The 18858-nt window shown below is 41.1% G+C and overlaps 1 protein-coding gene across 3 annotated transcripts in view; it reads left to right on the forward strand.

Moving 5' to 3' along the window:
* The window catches only part of AK5 (adenylate kinase 5), a 243016-nt gene that overhangs the window by 178829 nt on the left and 45329 nt on the right, over window positions 1–18858 (forward strand). For all 3 annotated transcript variants that reach the window (XM_036825085.1, XM_036825077.1, XM_036825068.1), the window contains exon 10: window positions 1027–1071. In XM_036825085.1, coding sequence (XP_036680980.1) covers window positions 1027–1071 — 45 coding nt within the window. The remainder of the gene's footprint in view (window positions 1–1026; window positions 1072–18858) is intronic.

An 18858-nucleotide genomic window follows, 5' to 3' on the forward strand; every position in this document is an offset into this window, starting at 1 on the left:
TGTACCTATCATAACATAAGCATGTTCCCATGTCATTAAAAACTCTCTATAAACTTAATTTGTAATGACCACATTGTATGAATGTACCATCATTTTATGAATGTACCATCATTAATTTTTTAAAATAACTAGTAATTTTTAGAAAATAACTATTTTTTTTAAACTGGAATTAGATAACCATACTACTACTAATACTAACAGTAATAACCACTTTCCTAGATTGCAAATACATTAAATGTTGCTCAGCTTCATAAAAGTAAACTAGAAGAAAAAAGTAAACTAGAAGTATGGAGAACATGAGATGACCATTTGGCTCCATGTGTTAAAAGCATCAATCTATCTGCCTTTAACAGAAAGCTCCAGATAATACTCGATTTTTCCAGTCACCATGGGCTACTCTGTAAAGAGACTGAAGCATCTGTTTGATTGCAGAGAACAATAACAAAAAATCCTTTCGTGTGAAAACCAAATGGTTCCGAAGACCCCCAAGTTCACCTCTTTCCTCTGTTTCCAGCTCTTTTTCCCTTGTCTCCTTCTTCTTCTACCCCAACTCAATTCTTCATGCCCCATTCCCTCCCTCCCTCTCTCTCTCTGTCTCTATCTCTCTCTGGTAGAGTTGGGCCTTTCACTCAACTAATAGTGGATTCCTGCAAAAATGTAGCATTGTGTATATAAATGAACCACTTCATGACTGCCTACTACATCATGTGACAACTGGAAATCTTTTAGGGCTCCACAAACTCTGCAGAGTTTCGCACTTTGCCAAAGATCCCTAATCATTCCTTTGCCTTAAAGCAGTGGTTCCCAAGATTCAGTTCTCACTCACCACCTTCATGACTTTTGTTTTATCTCTATGCTATCTATTCTATATATATTATATAGAATACTGTATACTATAATACATAATGTAATAGTATATATTATACTATACTATATACTATATAATACTATATACTATATAGTATAAAACCAGGGTTTCAATACAGTTTTTCTTTCTGTATAACCTAGATTATTCTTATTTTAAAGGTTTCATGGAAGATTTGAGAAAGTGTAAAATTATTTTGCTGATTGGTGAGTAACAGCCCTCAAATTTTCAAATATAATTGCTAATAATAACAACGTGGTAAGGAAAAAAGACTACTCATTTCTCAACCTGTTTTGAAGTCTTGGCCTTTTTTTAGTCAAGATTATACCCCCTGAGGCTTCCAGATCATTCCTTTCATTTATACAGTTTTATATTACTTTGGCTTTGTATCTTTTCAGCATAGACAAAGCAGGACTCTAAGGAATATCAAACTCCTGAGTTTAGCTCTATGATAATAAAATGCATTATAATCCCATGGGAAAAGGATGCCTATGTCTGTTAAAATCTAACACCTTTTCTCTTTGAACTATGACCTGCTCCTCCCTAAACTAAATACATCAGTAACCACATATTCAAGTGTACCTCAATAACCATAGCCTGCATTCCATACAGCTAACAAAAAAGCAATCTCTTTTGTTTTATGCCCTAGTACAAAGAAACTCATTGGGAAACAAATTGTGGGATAAAATTCATTTGGGGTTAACCAGCATTTTCTGAGCACCTATTATGTTCCAAGTTATCTCCTTTAATCCTTACACAATCCTATAGGTTCGCGGTCCATCCCTATTACATATCTATTACACAGACAAGAAAAGTGAACCTCAGAAGGTTAAGCAACTTGTCCAAGGTCAGAAAGCTTATTAGTATGAGAACCAGATTTCCAGTTTTTCTCTTGGGAATAAATGGGACTAGTTACGCAGCGGTTAAAATTACATAGAATAGGACAAAATATCGTCAGATCACCTCCCAAAACTTAGTGCTTTTCCCTCTAGCTAGTCAAGTCTATAGAAAAGTTAATACACTCACTTAATACTGTACATTTTTCAGAAAATACCTATTTATATTCAGAAATAATGAAAAGGTCCACGCCTCCTCAATGAGTGGGAAAAAGAATGGTTATCAGCACCCTAGAAATATACTCAGATATGCTTAGAATCTTGTACCCTAAAGTCAGGATTCTTCCTTGGAAATCTCTCAGTAAACCTCCCTCATTGTCAGATGAAGAAACTGAGTCACAGAGAATTGAAGGGGTTTGAGCCAGGTCATTCAAACAACTGGTGGCAGAGAGGAGACCAGGGTCCGTGGCTGTGGTTCCCCATTTCCGGGCCCTCCTCACCCCACCACTGAGTTATGTGGGTTGTCACCCTAGACGGTCACAACCACATTTAATCATCCACCAACTACTTACTGACTATTGGACCCATGCTGGGCAGTGAGCAGGGATCAGAGAGTTTCCATCTTAGAGGAAAAGGAGAACTAATCAAATTATTATCACAAACCTTGAAAAGCATTGGGAAGGAAACAAAGAGCTGAAACAGCGAACAAGCAGGGTGAAGTGTTTGGGGTAAACGTGGGTGATCAGGGAAGGCCCTGTGAAAGTGGCATTTAAGCAGGGAACTAAAGGAAAAGATGGATGACTGAAGGGATTAGTGGGAGGTGAGAGGAAGACGAATTCTAGCCAGAGTGAACAGTGTGTCTAAGCAGTGAGAATTCTTGAGCTCAACTGAGTTCTGTTTCTGACCTGCTTGTCTCTAGTTGACCTTAGCCTTGGGAAGTGGATGGACTATTGCCGCACTTAGTTTACATGCTTTTCAGAAAGTAAAAGTACATTATGTCTACTCCTTACTGAAAAGAAACTCATCACCATAATTTCAAAGAAAATTCCCCTTTCCACACAAATTTTAATCCATTATCTTGACATCTAGACTGTACACAATAAATTATACTTTCTGTCCAGCTTTTATCTTAGAGGCCAAATTAGGAAAAGGGGAGACTCTTTAAAGTTGAAGTTCAGGAATCCAAAGAATGAGGCTTTATTATCACATAGCAATCTGTGTTTTTAATAATGTGGTCCCAAAAAAAGCTTTTTAAAATAGTACAGCATGTTTTGTGGTTGTTGTTATTGTCTCTAAGAATAATATTATTTCAGATTTACCCATTGTTTGGCACCATACTTGAATTTTGAGTGTATTTTCAAATATTGCTTCTATCTAGCCAGGCCTAAAGATCTCAGCTCACCTGTTACTAAGCCCTGTGCCCTTCAGAAGGTGAAAGAGCACAATATAAAATCTGGCATCAGGACTTCCCTGGTGATCCAGTGGTTGAGATACCATGCTTCCGATGCAGGGGATGCAGGTTTGATCCTTGGTCGGGGAACTAAGATCCCACACGCCATGCAGTGTGGCCAAGAAAAAAAAAAAGTCTGGCACCAGACAAACCTTAAGACCCTCCAGGGTCCACAGACCACACTAAAAGCTGCTGCTCTGAATAAAGGTTTCTTTTTTTTATATCAACCAGACTCTCCTGTACTTCAACTTGTTAGTCAGTCACTATTCTAGAAAAGAAAGATTTCAGCTTACTGTTTGGGCCATGTACAAAGGAACTGCAATAAGAAGAAAAATGATGGTTCTTCTTCTAAGCTATTTACTGGATTCTGCTTGAAAATTAAGGCTTTAGTTCTAAATATACTTAAGCCTTGAACAACATGGGTTTGAACTGCGCGGGTCCACTTATACGCTGATTTTTTTCAATAATAAATACTACAGTACTACCCGGTCCAGGTTGGTTAAATCCACGGCTTCAGAATGATGGACCGGCAGGAACCAAGTATTCAGAGAGCTGGCTATAAGTCATACATGGATTTTCGATTGCAGGGAGGGTTTGCACCCCTAAGCCCCGCATTGTTCAAGGATCAACTGTACTTTCTCAACAGATGGCAGGATGGTATTTTGAGGCTGAATTATTGCAGGTCAATTTGAAGCTCATAAAAATACTCGGGATGTCATCGACACACCCATAGCAGTTTTGATGAGCTTTAATCAACAACAGTCAGCTGATTTCAGTAAAGTAAGTGTGGTTTTGTCTATATGAGAAGATGGCTGAATTTTTCGTTTTTCAAATTATTGTCCTGACAGCTACCAAGACAAGTAAGGTTGTAGTAATAGCCAGAAGCTAGGTTGACATCTTCACGGTTAGTCTTAAGATAATAATATTAATATTCCTAAAGTATCCTGGTTTAAAGTCTCCTGGTTCCCTTTTGTCCACAGAAGGGTCCAACTCCTTAGTCTGGCCTCCAAAGCTCTCTCCCTACTGGCCTCAATGTGTCTTCCCCTTTTCCCATACAGGAGTCTTCAACCCCGACCTTACCTGCACCATTATTAACTCTTGAACTTTCCTCTGCTTTTGGCAGTCCTCTCACCTGAAATGTCTTCTCCCCTGACTAATCATGCCCCAAGGTCAGGTTTAATTCTTAGGTCTCTGTGCGGTCTTCTCTGATCTCCAGCCTTCCTCCTCCGTGCTTCTCCATCCCTGTGTCTGCATCACTCATTTAGATGTCCCAGAATGACTAGAACAGCAAATATTTGCTGGAATAATGAATTCTTTAGGAAGCAGTGTGGTCAGTTTCCATAACAACTGAAATAGCAATTGGAATTCCTGGACCAGAACTGACAGGCAGGTTGCTGCTGCTGTAGCTGCTTCTGGCAGGATGGTTTTCAGGTTAATTAGGAACCTAACCAGATGCTTCTTACGCCATGTGGCTGGTGCTTTCTCATGGAGAACAAGCCGCACCAACTCCTCCCCATCCCAAGCTGCTGCTATTTCCTGCTCATTTGCAAAATAGTTTTAAGTGGGGACAAAAAATTGCACTGACTGCCATCTGAGTCGAAAAATGTTCAGAGAAAGTGTACCGTCTGGATCAAAGGGAAAAGTGACAAGGATGGACCTAGTTGGCCCTTTGAATGTTGTTGTGAAAATTATTGCCTCTCTGTTCATGAAGAAGGCAGCTCAGTAGCTATTTATAGAGAAATGCCTTCCAAAGAACAGATAAGAGATCTCACAGGATAGGGCCTGGTGATCAAAAGGATTGAAAAGGGTTCTATGGTTGTTCACAAACAAGATATGAGAACTGTGCTGGGGACTTCCCTGGTGGCACAGTGGTTAAGAATCCGCCTGCCAATGCAGGGGACACGGGTTTGAGCCCTGGTCCGGGAAGATCCCACATGCCGCGGAGCAGCTAAGCCCGTGCATCACAACTACCAACCCTGTGCTCTAAAGCCCGCGAGCCACAACTACTGAGCCTGTGTGCCACAACTACTGAAGCCCATGCGCCTAGAGCCCATGCTCCACAACAAGAGAAGCCACCGCAATGAGAAGCCCACGCACCGCAACGAAGAGTAGCCCCCGCTCGCTGCAACTAGAAAAAGCCCGCACACAGCAATGAAGACCCAACGCAGCCAAAAATTAATTAATTGATTAATTTAAAAAAAAAAAAAAGAAGAACTGTGCTGATGTACGAGACTGGGACGCAATCGTTGCCGAAAACAGAAAATTATTTGGAAAATGCAAAAATATCTTAAAGAGCCTCGTGACATCCCATTAACAGGCTCCTATAGTTTTTCACAACCTTTTCTGGTGCATTTCTTTCCTTTTTTCTTTTTTTAACTCTCTTGATCACTATCTTGCTATTATCCAATCTATTTTGGCTTCGTTTTCCCTTCTCTGCTTTTCATGGCCTGCCCTAACCCCCAAATGTAACATAACCTGAATTCCCATTAATTCCTATCCAAAGCCTTGGTAGAAGTTCTTCAGTTTGGAAAATCATCTGACTTTACAGGAGAAGTGTGAGCCTAATGGCATAATGATCAAGACATCATTCAATGGCTGTAGCTTTCAATGTAGCAGGAACACTGAGGGCCTTGTGTACCTTGGCATTGGTGCTGATCCACCGCTTTTAAGTAGTAAGCTTTGGGAGGTACTTGTATAATATTTTGTGTTATTCTGTGCATTTTTTCACCACCAACTAGTCCTATTTATTTCCTGGAAGACAACTAAAGAAATGAGAATTTTTGCTTAAAACCCAATATCTCAATGCCTGTCATTATTTTATTAAGGTCTATTGTCATTTCATAGTTGCCCTGTTATTAAAGAACTATGAATAAATCTAATTTTTAGAGAGTATTTCCTTGGAGATCAGGTTAAACATTTTTGGTGGAATTGACTCATGTATTTGGTCAAATTACAAATGAAAACGAAATCTGATTGTTTTAACTTGATGTAGCTATGATAGAAGGCAATGTTTATTGAACACTTGCACAGCAGGCACTGTACAAAATGCTTTATAATGTTATCTTACTTGACACTTGTATCTGCTCTATGGAGTATTATCGCCATCCTATTTTTCAAGTAAGATGTCAGAGAGTTAAGTAATTTACTAGTAAATGATGGATCCGGGGCTTGAAAGCTTGGATTTTATCATTAGCAAAGATGCTGCCAGATGTTTTCCTTGAAGTGACAGGCTTACTTTATTACTTTTCAAGAAAATGTTTGCCAGATACTCAAGTCTGAAAAACCATAGTTTTATCTGTTGTTCAGTCTTTCAGAAGGTAAAAATGGTGTTCAACTAAAAAACAGCTAGTTCAACAACTCAAACGATCACACAGTGCTTTTCTTGAGAAAACCATTAAATGTACCTGGCTGTGCTGAAGTGCCTTACGCATCTTCCCATTTTGTCTCACAAAATATTACAATAATATGTACTTAAGGTTAAAGTTAAACTTTTTCATTGCTTCATCAAGAGCGTTCTTAAGTAACAATGGCATTGTTTTCTTTCTTTCTTTCTTTCTTTCTTTTTTTTCTGTGAGTTCATGGTGGTGAAGAATACTAGAATAATTGGCTTTGATTGGCACCGCAGGTTTACAGCCATTGCTTTTGCATCATCAGTGAAAAGCAAATAACCTCTTAGTATTGTAATGAAAATAGGGGACCGGAGTCTGTGGCCCACACTATGAGAACCCTAGGGTTAATTGGATTTGCGGGTGTGTTGTTGGGCAGCTATATGAAACCCCAGACTTAGCGTTTGGGGATCTTGGAGGGAAAAATTCCCTTGTGCCTTGTTTTCACTTGTCCTTTCAAAAGCAAATAACTGGACTTCCCTGGTGGCACAGTGGTTAAGAATCTGCCTGCCAATGCAGGGGACACAGGTTCGATCCCTGGTCCAGGAAGATCCCACATGCTGCAGAGCAACTAAACCCGTGTGCCACAACTACTGAGCCTGTGTGCCACAACTACTGAGCCCATGTGCCTAGATCCTGTGCTCTGCAACAAGAGAAGGCACCACAATGAGAAGCCCATGCACCACAATGAAGAGTAGCCCCCGGGGCTTCCCTGGTGGCGCAGTGGTTGAGAATCTGCCTGCCAATGCAGGGGACACGGGTTCGAGCCCTGGTCTGGGAGGATCCCACATGCCGCGGAGCAACTGGGCCCGTGAGCCACAATTACTGAACCTGCGTGTCTGGAGCCCGTGTTGCGCAACAAGAGAGGCCGCGATAGTGAGAGGCCCACGCACCGCGATGAAGAGTGGCCCCCACTTGCCGCAACTAGAGAAAGCCCTCGCACAGAAACGAAGACCCAACACAGCCATAAAAAAAAAAAAAAAAAAAAGAGTAGCCCCCGCTCACCGCAACTAGAGAAAGCTGGAGCGCAGCAACAAAGACCCAAAGCAGCCAAAAATTAATTAATTAATTAATTTTTTTAAAAAAAGCAAATAACCTCACAAATGTGAGGAAGCAGTTAGGGGAAAGGGGTGCATCTACCTAAAGTCCCTGTTTCTCTGGGCTCCTGTGGGCCTGGAAAAGTTCTGAACGTTTCTCTGTACCCCGTGGTGCAAGGGATGCCTGAAAGGAAAGTCTGGGTGCTAGTCAGAACTGGCAAAGAGAAATGCATCTGGAGGACCAGGAGGAGACTCCAGAAAAGGGGCTGAATGGAAGGTGGAGGGGATACACCCCGGGGAACCAACAGCACCGGCAAGACCAGGACTGAAGGAAGGGTGAAGAAAACCCTCCAGATGGGAGACAGCCCTGACTTGGAAACTGAACTTTGAGCTTGTCGAAGTCCACTTGGGCTAACAAAATACCATAGACTAAAAGACAGAAATTTATTTCTCGCTGTTCTAGAGACAGAAAGTCTAAGATCAAAGCACCAACAGATTCAGTGACTGGTGAGAACCCATTCCTGGTTCCTATACAGCCATCTTCTCACTGTGCCCTCACAGGGTGGAAGCGGCTAGAGAGCTCTCTGGGGCTTCTTTTATAAGGACACTAATCCTATTCATGGGGTCTCCACCCTTGTGATCCAAGCACCTCCCAATGGCCCCACCTCCTAATACGATCACATTAGACTTTAGGATTTAACATAGGAATGGGGGAGGGGGACACAAAGAACTGGACTATCAGGGTTATCAAAACTTATTGGATTAGGCTAAGAAAACCCAGCCTAGACTTGGTTGAGTTTCCACTATGAAGAGAAAACAGGCAGCTCATGAGCTAGGCTGAGTTCACATAGAGAAATATGTTTCATCTGACTCCAAAGCCTGTGGCTTGCCCTAACTGTGAAACGTCATCCCTGCTCTAGACACAGCCACGTGATTGCCACAGTTCTTTCTCCCCTGGAGGCGTGCAGTTACTAAGGGCCCCTTTGGCGCTCACCCTGGCCATACCTGTTTTTTCAAAGTCCAGGCCATTCAAGATGGAAGTAACAGGAGACACACTGGGCCTCTTTCCAAGACAATCTCAGATGCATTTACAAAACAATGGGATATCGTTCTAACGTTGGAGAAATGCAGGCATTATGTGCTGACTATGAACCTACTTAATTACATAAACCTTTTCACTGCAAAAAGCTCTAAGTATTGTTTGACTAGAACAAAACACTTTCTTCATTTATACAGACCAAATTAATAAACCTTTATCGAGGGCTCACTATGCTTAAAGAACTGTGAGGTTCAAAAAGACATTAAACATCCTTGGAACAGTGCATGACATGGCAGAAGGGGTTTTTTTCTCCATGTTTTTAAAATTATTTCCTCAAAGAAAAGAATGTTGCTGAGTTAAGTCATCCAGAAGGGCAAATTATTGCTAAAAAGAAAAGAGCACAAGTGAGTAAGTTTTACCAGGTAAAGTGAAGGCGACCTCACACCCTCACACTCATTGTCTCCCTATCCATTTGTTGAGATCTTTTTGGAGATGCCATTAATTCAGCAACAGAGTCACCTGGTGAAGTTTTAGGTACTGAGCCTGTTCACTCAGTCAAGGCCACATCTCCAAGCTTGACTCACTGAAAGCCCCTTTTGCTTGTTCCAAGACCCACGAAGAATGATCACTGGACACTGGCAGATGCTACAGACCCAAGACCCAGCACTGGAGATGAGAGAACACCCAAAATCTTGTGTTTGTGTCCAAGCTCTGTGTGCCCTTGGACCAATCCCTTAGCCTCTCTATAACATAATTATTCTCCAGTTTGTGGGTCGCCCACCCAAGAGTATGGGATTTGATTATATCTCTAGTCTGTCCCTCCTACCTATCTTGTTGTGGTTCCGTCTTTATGTCTTTAGCTGTAGAGGATCTTTTCTAGTAGGTTTCAGTCTTTTTCAACAATGGTCATTCTGCAGATTGGTGTGATTTTGGTGTACTCATGACAGGAGGTGAGCTTAGGGTCTTTCTACTCTGCCATCTTGGTCACTCACCTCCTAGCCTCTCTGAATTTCTTTTAAATGGCAAAATAACGTTTGTCCTCTATTCACCCCAAGTTTGAATAGCCAATGAGTTGACATGTTGTGAACTGTTTTCTTAATTGGAAGCATGTACAACAGAGACATGGCCGCAAGGGAATGAAGTGTGAAGACAACTGAATAAGCCAAAGTTCCCATCCTCTACCTCAAAAATGTTTATTTTATTTACCTCATAAAAATATTAAAACTGACATATACTGAGGACTTACTATGTTCCATATACTGTGCCATCTTTATACATATTATCTTATTTAATCATCAGACCAATCATCTGTACTCATATTCTTCCCCATTTTACAGATGAAGAAATGGAGGTCCAGAAAGGTTAAGTAAATTTCCTAAGGTTGCACAGTTAGTTAGTGACAGAGTTAAGACTCAGACCAAATTTCTCAGACTTCAAAGCTCATGCTATCGAAGGTTATATAAATATATAGTGAGGAGGCCAAAATCTAGGTGTGGTTGTGAGAATACGGTAGATGAGGGAAGGGTTTGCCATAATTCTTTGAATAAGTACCTCAATTTTCTATTTTACCTTGTTCCTGTATATCTAGCTATTGATGTCTGAAAACAATGACAAAATAATAAGACATCAAATGAGTATCAATGAAAAAGACTTCTGAGTGCCCCAGCTATGTCTCTCCCAGTCATGTGAAATTCCATATTAACTTCAAAAAAGGAAACAATTTGATCCCATATCTGAAGCATTACTGAACCCTTCCCAAAACACATTGATTTCAGAATATATTGATACGTTGCATCTTTTACTAAGACATATTGTGGGTACCTTTTTGTGAGCTTTACCAAAACTATTTCAGAAGGCCAAGGGCTACAACTAGCAAATGTCTGAGGATGTGGTGCTGGGTGGATCTGAGGAAGCTTGGTGCTTCTGGGGTTTTCTTGTGGGTTGGATGGAGTACCCTGACTCCATATTTATCTCAAATGATGGCTTAGTGTGGAGGTGGAGGAAAAAATGGCCTAAGCTAAAGGATACATAGACTTTAAGGGGGCTGCTTAAACTCCCCGAATGATAAATCTGTTCCCTTGCTGCTATATTAAATTCTTCTATTAGGTATATATTCTTTTGGGTTACTTTCATTAATTCATTTGGTACATTTTTTGAGTTTCTACTATATGTCAGCAAAGAGATAGACTTAAGTGTACAAAGATAAAAGACAAGGCTCCCTAATCTCAAGGAGCTCACGTTGTAGGGAGGGGACAAAGAAATGGTACAGCTGGTACATGCAATGGCAGAAGCATAGGTGATAGAGAGAAAGATGAAGTGGAGACATGAGGGTGGAGAGAGAGAGTCAGAGCTGAGTCCTGAGGAAGAAAAGGAATTGGCCAAGTGCAAGTGGGAAGACAACTGGGGTGGGCCCACGCACAGAGAGGGAACAAGTGTGCAAGAGGGAGCCCCAGAGGTGAGGGGGTGGGAAGTGGTGCGAGGCAGAGCTGGAGACGAGACAAGGTCTGGATCGTGACCAGGCTAAGAAATCTGAACTTAATCCTGTAGCAATGAGGAGCCGTCAGGGCTTTTCCTCAGTCATGTGTCATCAGACTCAGGTTTCAGAAAGAGCACCGTGACAGCAGGGAGAGGGAGCCAAGGCTACGGTGGGGAGGTCAGTCCACAGGTCATCTGGATGGTCATACAGGTGAGGAACAAAGAAGCAGTTGAAAGGGAAAAGAGGAAACAGATCCAAGAGATTGTAGGGCATAGAATCAACAGGATTTAAAGATCCATTGTGTGTACAGGTGAATGAGAAGAATTAGCATGGCTCAGAAGTGGCTGGTTTAGACCACCGGGTGGACAGAGGTGCCATTCAAGGAGATAAGGAATGTGGGGAAGAAGTGGGTTTTGGGGAGCCATAAAGAGTTCAGTTCTAAACATTTCAAGATTGAGATGCTTATGGGACATCCAGAGGTAATGTCCATTAAACAAGAGGTTTTTGAGATCTGTTACCAAGAATACAAGTTCTGGCTATAGACAGAGATGTAGAATTCACCAGGATACCAATGGTAGGTGAGGACATATATGTGGGAGAGATCACCCAGTGAGCTTGGGTAGAGGGAGGCTAGAGGAAAGGTGAGATCTGGAGGCTTGGAAACACCCATCCCAGAGCCAAAGGAGGAAAGAGAGGAAAGCAGAAAACAAGAGCAAATAGTGTCATAGAAGGCAAGGGAGGAGAGAGTTTTCATCCAGGAAAGTTTAAATAAAATGTGATGAAAATTGTCTGTTGGGTTTAGCAACCAAAGAGCTATTGGTAACTTTGGTAAGAGCAATTCCAGTGGAAAACAAGAAAGTAAAGCCAGTGGGTTTGGGGTGATTAAGAGGTAAGGGAATGAAGATGTACTCAATTCTAAGAGAAAGAAAAGACTTAGGGCAGTATCTAAAGGAAAAGGAAGCTCCAGAGTGAAATATTTCTTAAATATAAGAGAGTCAAGCACATTTGTATAAATAGAGAGACAGTACAGAGTCTAGTTAAGAGTATGAACTACGTGAGTTCAAATCCCAGCTTTCCCATGTCCTAGCTGTGTGACCTTGGGCAACATCCTTACACTCACTCTTCCTCAGTTTCTTCATCTGTGATGTGGAAGCAACGATAGTACCAAGGTCATAGGGTTGACGGAGAATGAAATGAGTTAACAAGTGTCACAGTGCTCTTAGTAAATACTCAACAAGCATTAGCTATCAGTATAACTACTGTATATTGAGTTAGGGGAGAGAACCAATAAGAAAGAGAATATCTTGATAAAAGGGGGACGAAGATGGAATCAGAAGTTAATTGGAACCTACAATTGGAACCCATCAGCAGCCATGACAGATGTTAAGAGATTGGTTAAATTCCTGTATCTGCTTCTGATGTCGTTCATTCAAATTAAACACTCCCTAAGGGATTGATTGTTAAATGGGGTTTTACCTAGAATAGATGTGGTTGGCTAGGATCAGGGTGAGTTGAGGTGAGAAAGTATCTCTTAGACCTTTGGCTTAAGCCTGCCTATTGACTGCCATTTCCTCTTGTGGACATATTCCTGCAGTTGTTTACAACAACACAACAAGTTTTTACTGTGGAAGACCATATTTAGCCTTGAGGAACGAAACAGAATAACAAGCCAGTGATTAAGGGGGCAGTGACTGTTTTGGACTTTGGCCTTCCTATACGTAACATTCCCAAAGTATTTCCCTCTCATTTTGCTCCAAGCTCTAGAACTGAGAGTCTCAGAGCACCTTTTTAGCTGTAAAAACCTGTTCATTTGTTTATTTATTTATTTTTGGCTGTGTTGGGTCTTCATTGCTGCACGCAGACTTTCTCTAGTTGCAGCGAGCAGGGGCTACTCTTCATTGCAGTGCTTGGGCTTCTCGTTGCGGTGGCTTCTTTTGTTGCAAAGCACAGGATCTAGGCGCGTGGGCTTCAGTAGTTGTGGCTCGTGAACTCAGTAGTTGTGGCACACAGGCTTAGTTGCTCCACGGCACGTGGGATCTTCCCGGACCAGGGCTCGAACCCGTGTTCCCTGCATTGGCAGACGGATTCTTATCCACTGCATCACCAGGGAAGTCCCTTTTTAGCTGTAAATGAAATATATTTAAACCATCAGATGGTCAAGGCAATGAAGGACCCTTTCCTCGTAAGCGAATGCGGCTATTTTGCTTTAACATGACAGGTTCCTGTGACCCAGTTGATATTTTCTTCCCATATTTTCTGGGGCACTGACTCTGAAGGCAGTGCTCCTGATGGTCCTACCATGCCTCGAGGAATGTCTTCTACCAGAAAGCTGATCACCATGTTCGCACCACACACTTGCCCAATGACCTTAGTTTAAAGGGGAAGGAACATATTTGGTCCAATTATATATTTCCCTGCTTGGACTAACTCCTGGAGTAAACACGTGGGAAGCTGGCGTGGGCAGAGCAGCATGCAGAGCACAGTTGTTTTTTCTTGGAAGTCCTCAGCTTGGTCTTGGGGGAAGCAAGCCCCCAGACTGTCCCTCATTCCAACATCTATTGTTGAGAATGGAAGAGAATGTTAAGCAGTGAGAAACCTGGCACTTAGTAGGTGTTCAATATAAGTCTTTAGAATGAATGAATGAATGAATGAATGAGAAAGCAAGATGAAGAGAGCTAAGATTACGTTATTGTCCCCACGTTCCCCAAGCTCAGTTGTGGTAAATAAAGACACGGTGTCAGAAATAACAGTATTAACCTGTCTTCTACTAATAACCATTTTGGAGTAATAATGATAAGAGCAGAGGTTTTAAGTAAAACTATAAGCCTTGGTCATTTTTAAGAACCAGCTATAACTAAGAGATTCTTCCTCTGGATGGGTCCTGAAAGAGCAATATGGACTCTTCACGAAGGCTTCCTGGCCCCTTCCCACCAAACAAAGACAAAAACAAATATGGCTTTTGCTGGGTAAGGTAGCATGTGGCTTCTATATCAGAATCAAGTTCCAGTCACCACTATGTAGCTAGCATAGATACCAGGAAGCAAAATACAAAACAAAGAGCTAGCAAATCATTCCATTGGTTGTATTGATTCCGAGTGTCACCATCCTTCAGAGAAGGGAGTATGGACTGGAGTTCATATGTTGCTAAATTGTCATTAAAGATAGGAGAGCAAGAAAAAGCTGGATTATGCCTCATCACTACAGTAAATACAAGGGAGAATTTTTTAACTTTTTAATGTCATCACCCCTCAAGGAGCTTATAATCTATTTGATGAAGCAAGAATTAATGCTTATGAAAACTTTAGAATCAATACAGGGCAGGCAGACAAAGGAGCTATTCAGTGAGTGTTAGCAGGGATGAGGGGATGAAGAAAGCACAATGGCTGAATGGTTGGGAGCCCCTTTTTGGAGAAGCTGAGAACCAAGGGGAGCCTCAGAGAATGGATGGGGTCCCCTAAGTTTGGGAGAGGGTTGGGGAGATGGGGGGCTCCAAGAAGGGAAATTTTAAGTAAGGAACCAATCACAGTGGTAGGAGTATGCCCCTCCTGGCCCAGGGACAGAAAGGAAATGGCCAAATCACAGAAGCCCTGGATGCTGCGGAATGATGTGATCAAAGAGATGTTGACCAAGGACCAGTCCAGGGCTGGTAAACAGGCAAGCAAGCACCAGGAGGGAAAAACTTCCCTTGATGAATCTGCCCATACACCCCTCATATTTACCTTCGAGTTTTACAGGATTTTTTTTTTTTATGTTCTCAGGGAAAATAGGGGTAGGAGGATGCAAACTTAGAAAAGGTTTGTGGGACTTCCCTGGTGGTCCAGTGGTTAAGAGTCTGCCTTCCAATGCAGGGGACGTGGGTTCAATCCCTGGTCGGGGAAAAGATCCCACATGCCACGAGGCAACTAAGCCCGCATGCCACAACTACTGAGCCTGCATGCTGCAACTACTGAGCCCGCGCACTCTGGAGCCCGCGTGCCACAACTAAGAGCCCAGACACTGCAACTAAGACCCGACGCAGCCAAAAATAAAATAAAATAAATAAATTTTTTTTAAAAACAAGAAAGAAAGAAAAGGTTTGCATCTCTAGTATCTCAGACTGAACAAAAACAACTGGTTAGAGCCCTTGTTTTCAAGTCCTCTCCAAAGAAGGAAGAGCCCTAAATTAAAATGTTAACTCCAACACTGCACAACATCACTGGAAGGGACTATCCTAGGCTTGAGCCCCAGTGGAGAGAACTGGCTGCATGTGCTTGGTCTCCCTGCAGGTGAGAGGGTCTCTTTCTGTTTCACAGCCACTGTCTTTAAGAAGGTCTTCCTAAGACCTAGTCAAAACCTGCTCTGTCAAAACTTCTGCTCTTTTGTCTAATCCTGCCCTGCAGAGCAGCACAGAACAAATCAGCTTCCTCTCTATCATTGTAGCCATTCAAATATTTGAAGACATGTATAACTCCCTATGAGTCATGTTTTCATCTGATTAAGAACATCCAGCTTCTTCTGTTATTCTATAGGCTGTAAGCTACTTGAGAGCTGGGCACTGTGCCCAGCTTGTGTCCTTATGTCCTCAATCCTTGTGCCCTCAATACTGAAATACTGTATTGCTCGTGTGGATTCTCCATATTAACTTATGGAATAAATGCATAAATACTAATTTCATCATTTTTCACCCCCTCAGGTCTCTTGAACACATGTAGCCAAAATTTCTCCAGAATTTTTGTTTAAGGATTTTTCTTTTTACAAAATATTACATCTTCATTCTAGAAAACATGTATCAACAACAACAAATCACCCAAAATCCCAAAGCCTGGGAGTGAATAGTATTAAGATTTTGACTTACATTCCTCTTAGATTTTTTTCTATGTATATATATTTTAAATATATGTTTTTCATTAAAATGAGAACATGCAACTTTGAAACCTACTTCTTATACTTAACAAGATATCATGGGCATCTTTCTAAGACTGTAAAACTGAACAAATGATTTAATTTTTTAAAGGTATTTTGGTAACTGAACTGAAACAAAACAGAAAAGCACTTGGATCGTAAGTGTTTAGCTTGATGAATTTTCACTAAGTGGATGCACGCATCTTACCAACACGCAGATCAAGAGATTAAGCATAACCAGAATCCATGGTTCTGAAGAAGCTAGGGGCAGGACAGGAATAAAGATGCAGATGTAGAGAATGGACTTGAGGACACGGGGAGGGGGAAGGGTAAGCTGGGGCGAAGTGAGAGAGTGGCATGGACATATATACACTACCAAATGTAAAAGAGATAGCTAATGGGAAGCAGCCGCATAGCACAGGGAGATCAGCTCGGTGCTTTGTGACCACGTAGAAGGGTGGGATAGGGAGGGTGGGAGGGAGATGCAAGAGGGAGGGGATATGGGGATATATGTATATGTATAGCTGATTCACTTTGTTATAAAGCAGAAACTAACACACCATTGTAAAGCAATTATACTCCAATAAAGATGTTAAAAAATAAATTAAAAACATAACCACAATCCCAGAAGCGTCCCTGTGCCCTCTTCTATTCACTGCCCCCTGCAAAAAATGCCATAGATATTTTTGAACTTTATGTAAATGGAATCACACTGTATGTATTCAGTTTTATCTGTCTTCTTTCAATGCATCATTTTAATGACCGCATACTATTCCTTTGTATTGCTATATTATAATTTATTTAGTTTATTCCTATTGTCATGCATTTTCACTAAATTTTTTGCTTTCATTAAAAATGCTGTGAATATCTATGTAACTAAAACATGATTTTCTCCCCTTAGGATAAATCCATTGACCTGAAATCTTTCGAAACTTTTGACTTATATTACCAAATTGCCCTTTAGAAACTTTACACCCATTTTATATTCTCATCACAGTGTATAAGATTTCCAGTTTCCGTGGTATGGCCCAAAATTGAACACAAAACCCCAGATGTAATCCAACTAACATCCACTGCAATGTCCCTAACCATCTTAAATATCCTCACTTCCTTTTACAGTACAAAAATAGACTGCAAGCACAAATATTCTCCAAGTTCTCTAACAAAGACAAAAACATAGAATAGTAGTGTTGGAAATGACCTTGGAATTTATCTAGTCCAACAAGCTCATTTTCATATGAGAATACAAAAGCCCAGAGAGGAGAAGTATCAAAGCAGACAGATTCCCAACGAAAACCAAACCAGAAAATCATATGTAGAAAAAAAAAGCTGCAAAGAAACAAAACAAAATGTATTTTTGGCAGTTACATTTGGGGAGTGAGACCATGAGAGATTTTTCTTCTTTTCACTTTTTCAAGTTGTCTAAATATTCAATAAGGAGCATATATTTCTTGTACAGTTGAGAAAAATTATTTTATATAAAAGAAGGGAAAAAATAGAGAGGAGAAGCTGGATTATAAATTGCCTATTATAGTCATTTAATGCGTGCCTAAGATCATAGTGTGAAGGGTCTACAAAATAGGGGAAAAGGTGGCTTGATAAGTTTAAGAATTTGGAAGAGGAGGAGTACTCTAGAAGAATGAAGTCCAAGAATTCAGAGACCCAAACAAGCAGAGCCTGATGAAGCAACTATTAGAAGGCTCCAGTCTGTAAGTTTGATGAGTTGTGTCTGGAATAGACCCTGGAGACCTCTGGGTGAAGAAACAAAGGACAGGGTTTTTAGTGATATTTACTTGTGAGCAGTTTGGAAATCTTGTCTCTGTCCCTGTTGGGATGAGATGGGGTTGGGGTGCTATGAGCTGTAGGAGCATCATGGGGTGTAAATGTTTAGGAATCACCATCATGGTGCCTGTGATTTCCTCTCCCCCAAGACCTGAACCTTCCTTGTCATCTGTCTACGTTAAGAGCTAGAGTCGTGGAATCCAGTTTCAGCGTCTTGTCTTAATTAGACATTTCACATGTCTCGCTATGGCTGTGATGGTTTTAGCTGAATGAATCGCAGAATCACAGAACATTAGAGTTGTCAGGACAGAGATAAAATCATGTCTCCCAAAAGTCTCTAAGCTAATAACTGGTGGGGCCTGATAGATTTGACAGGTTTAACAAATAAAAATATGAGACACAATTAAATTTGGATTTTAGATAAGCAGTGACAGTGTTTAGTATAAGTATGTTTCATGCAATATCTACTGGACAGCTTGTATTTCAGCTGGCAACCCTAGGGGTCCATGATTAAAACCCATCTCCCGGTGACCATTCTGATTGACTGAAGACTGTACAGTGCTTTTCTGCACAGCAGGTTGGTCTGATTTCCAGAATGACCTTACATATGAGCGGCTATAGAGCTTAGTGGTTACCAAGGTACAGTTGGCCCTTGGGCATAGTTTTTTCATCTGTATAATAAAGTTACAAAGAGCACCTACTTCACATAGTTGTAAGCATTAAATGAATTATTACAAATAAAACATACAGATAGATACTTATTAGGGTCAAATATCAAGCCAAAAGCACTGTGAACCGGATACCTTTATCTGAACAGTCTGCAGTGACCTCTCGAACTTGTCTCTGACCCACTCCGTTGGTACAATATAGGCCATAATCCCCCTCCCGTTATCTCCAGCTCGATGCTGAGAAAACAAAAAGTTCCCTCATCTGCAACAGAAAAGATAGCCTTGCTTTTGATAAGGCTATCAAACCATTATAAGGTTAAGGCTATCATTAACCATTATATTCACTCATGATAGAATCATTATCTCAGAATTATTACATTGTAAATATTAAAAGAAAGATCAACACTACAGACTCCCTGCAGTGACCACTGGGGCATT

Source organism: Balaenoptera musculus, chromosome 1 (assembly GCF_009873245.2).
Source record: "Balaenoptera musculus isolate JJ_BM4_2016_0621 chromosome 1, mBalMus1.pri.v3, whole genome shotgun sequence".
NCBI classification, from domain to species: domain Eukaryota; kingdom Metazoa; phylum Chordata; class Mammalia; order Artiodactyla; family Balaenopteridae; genus Balaenoptera; species Balaenoptera musculus.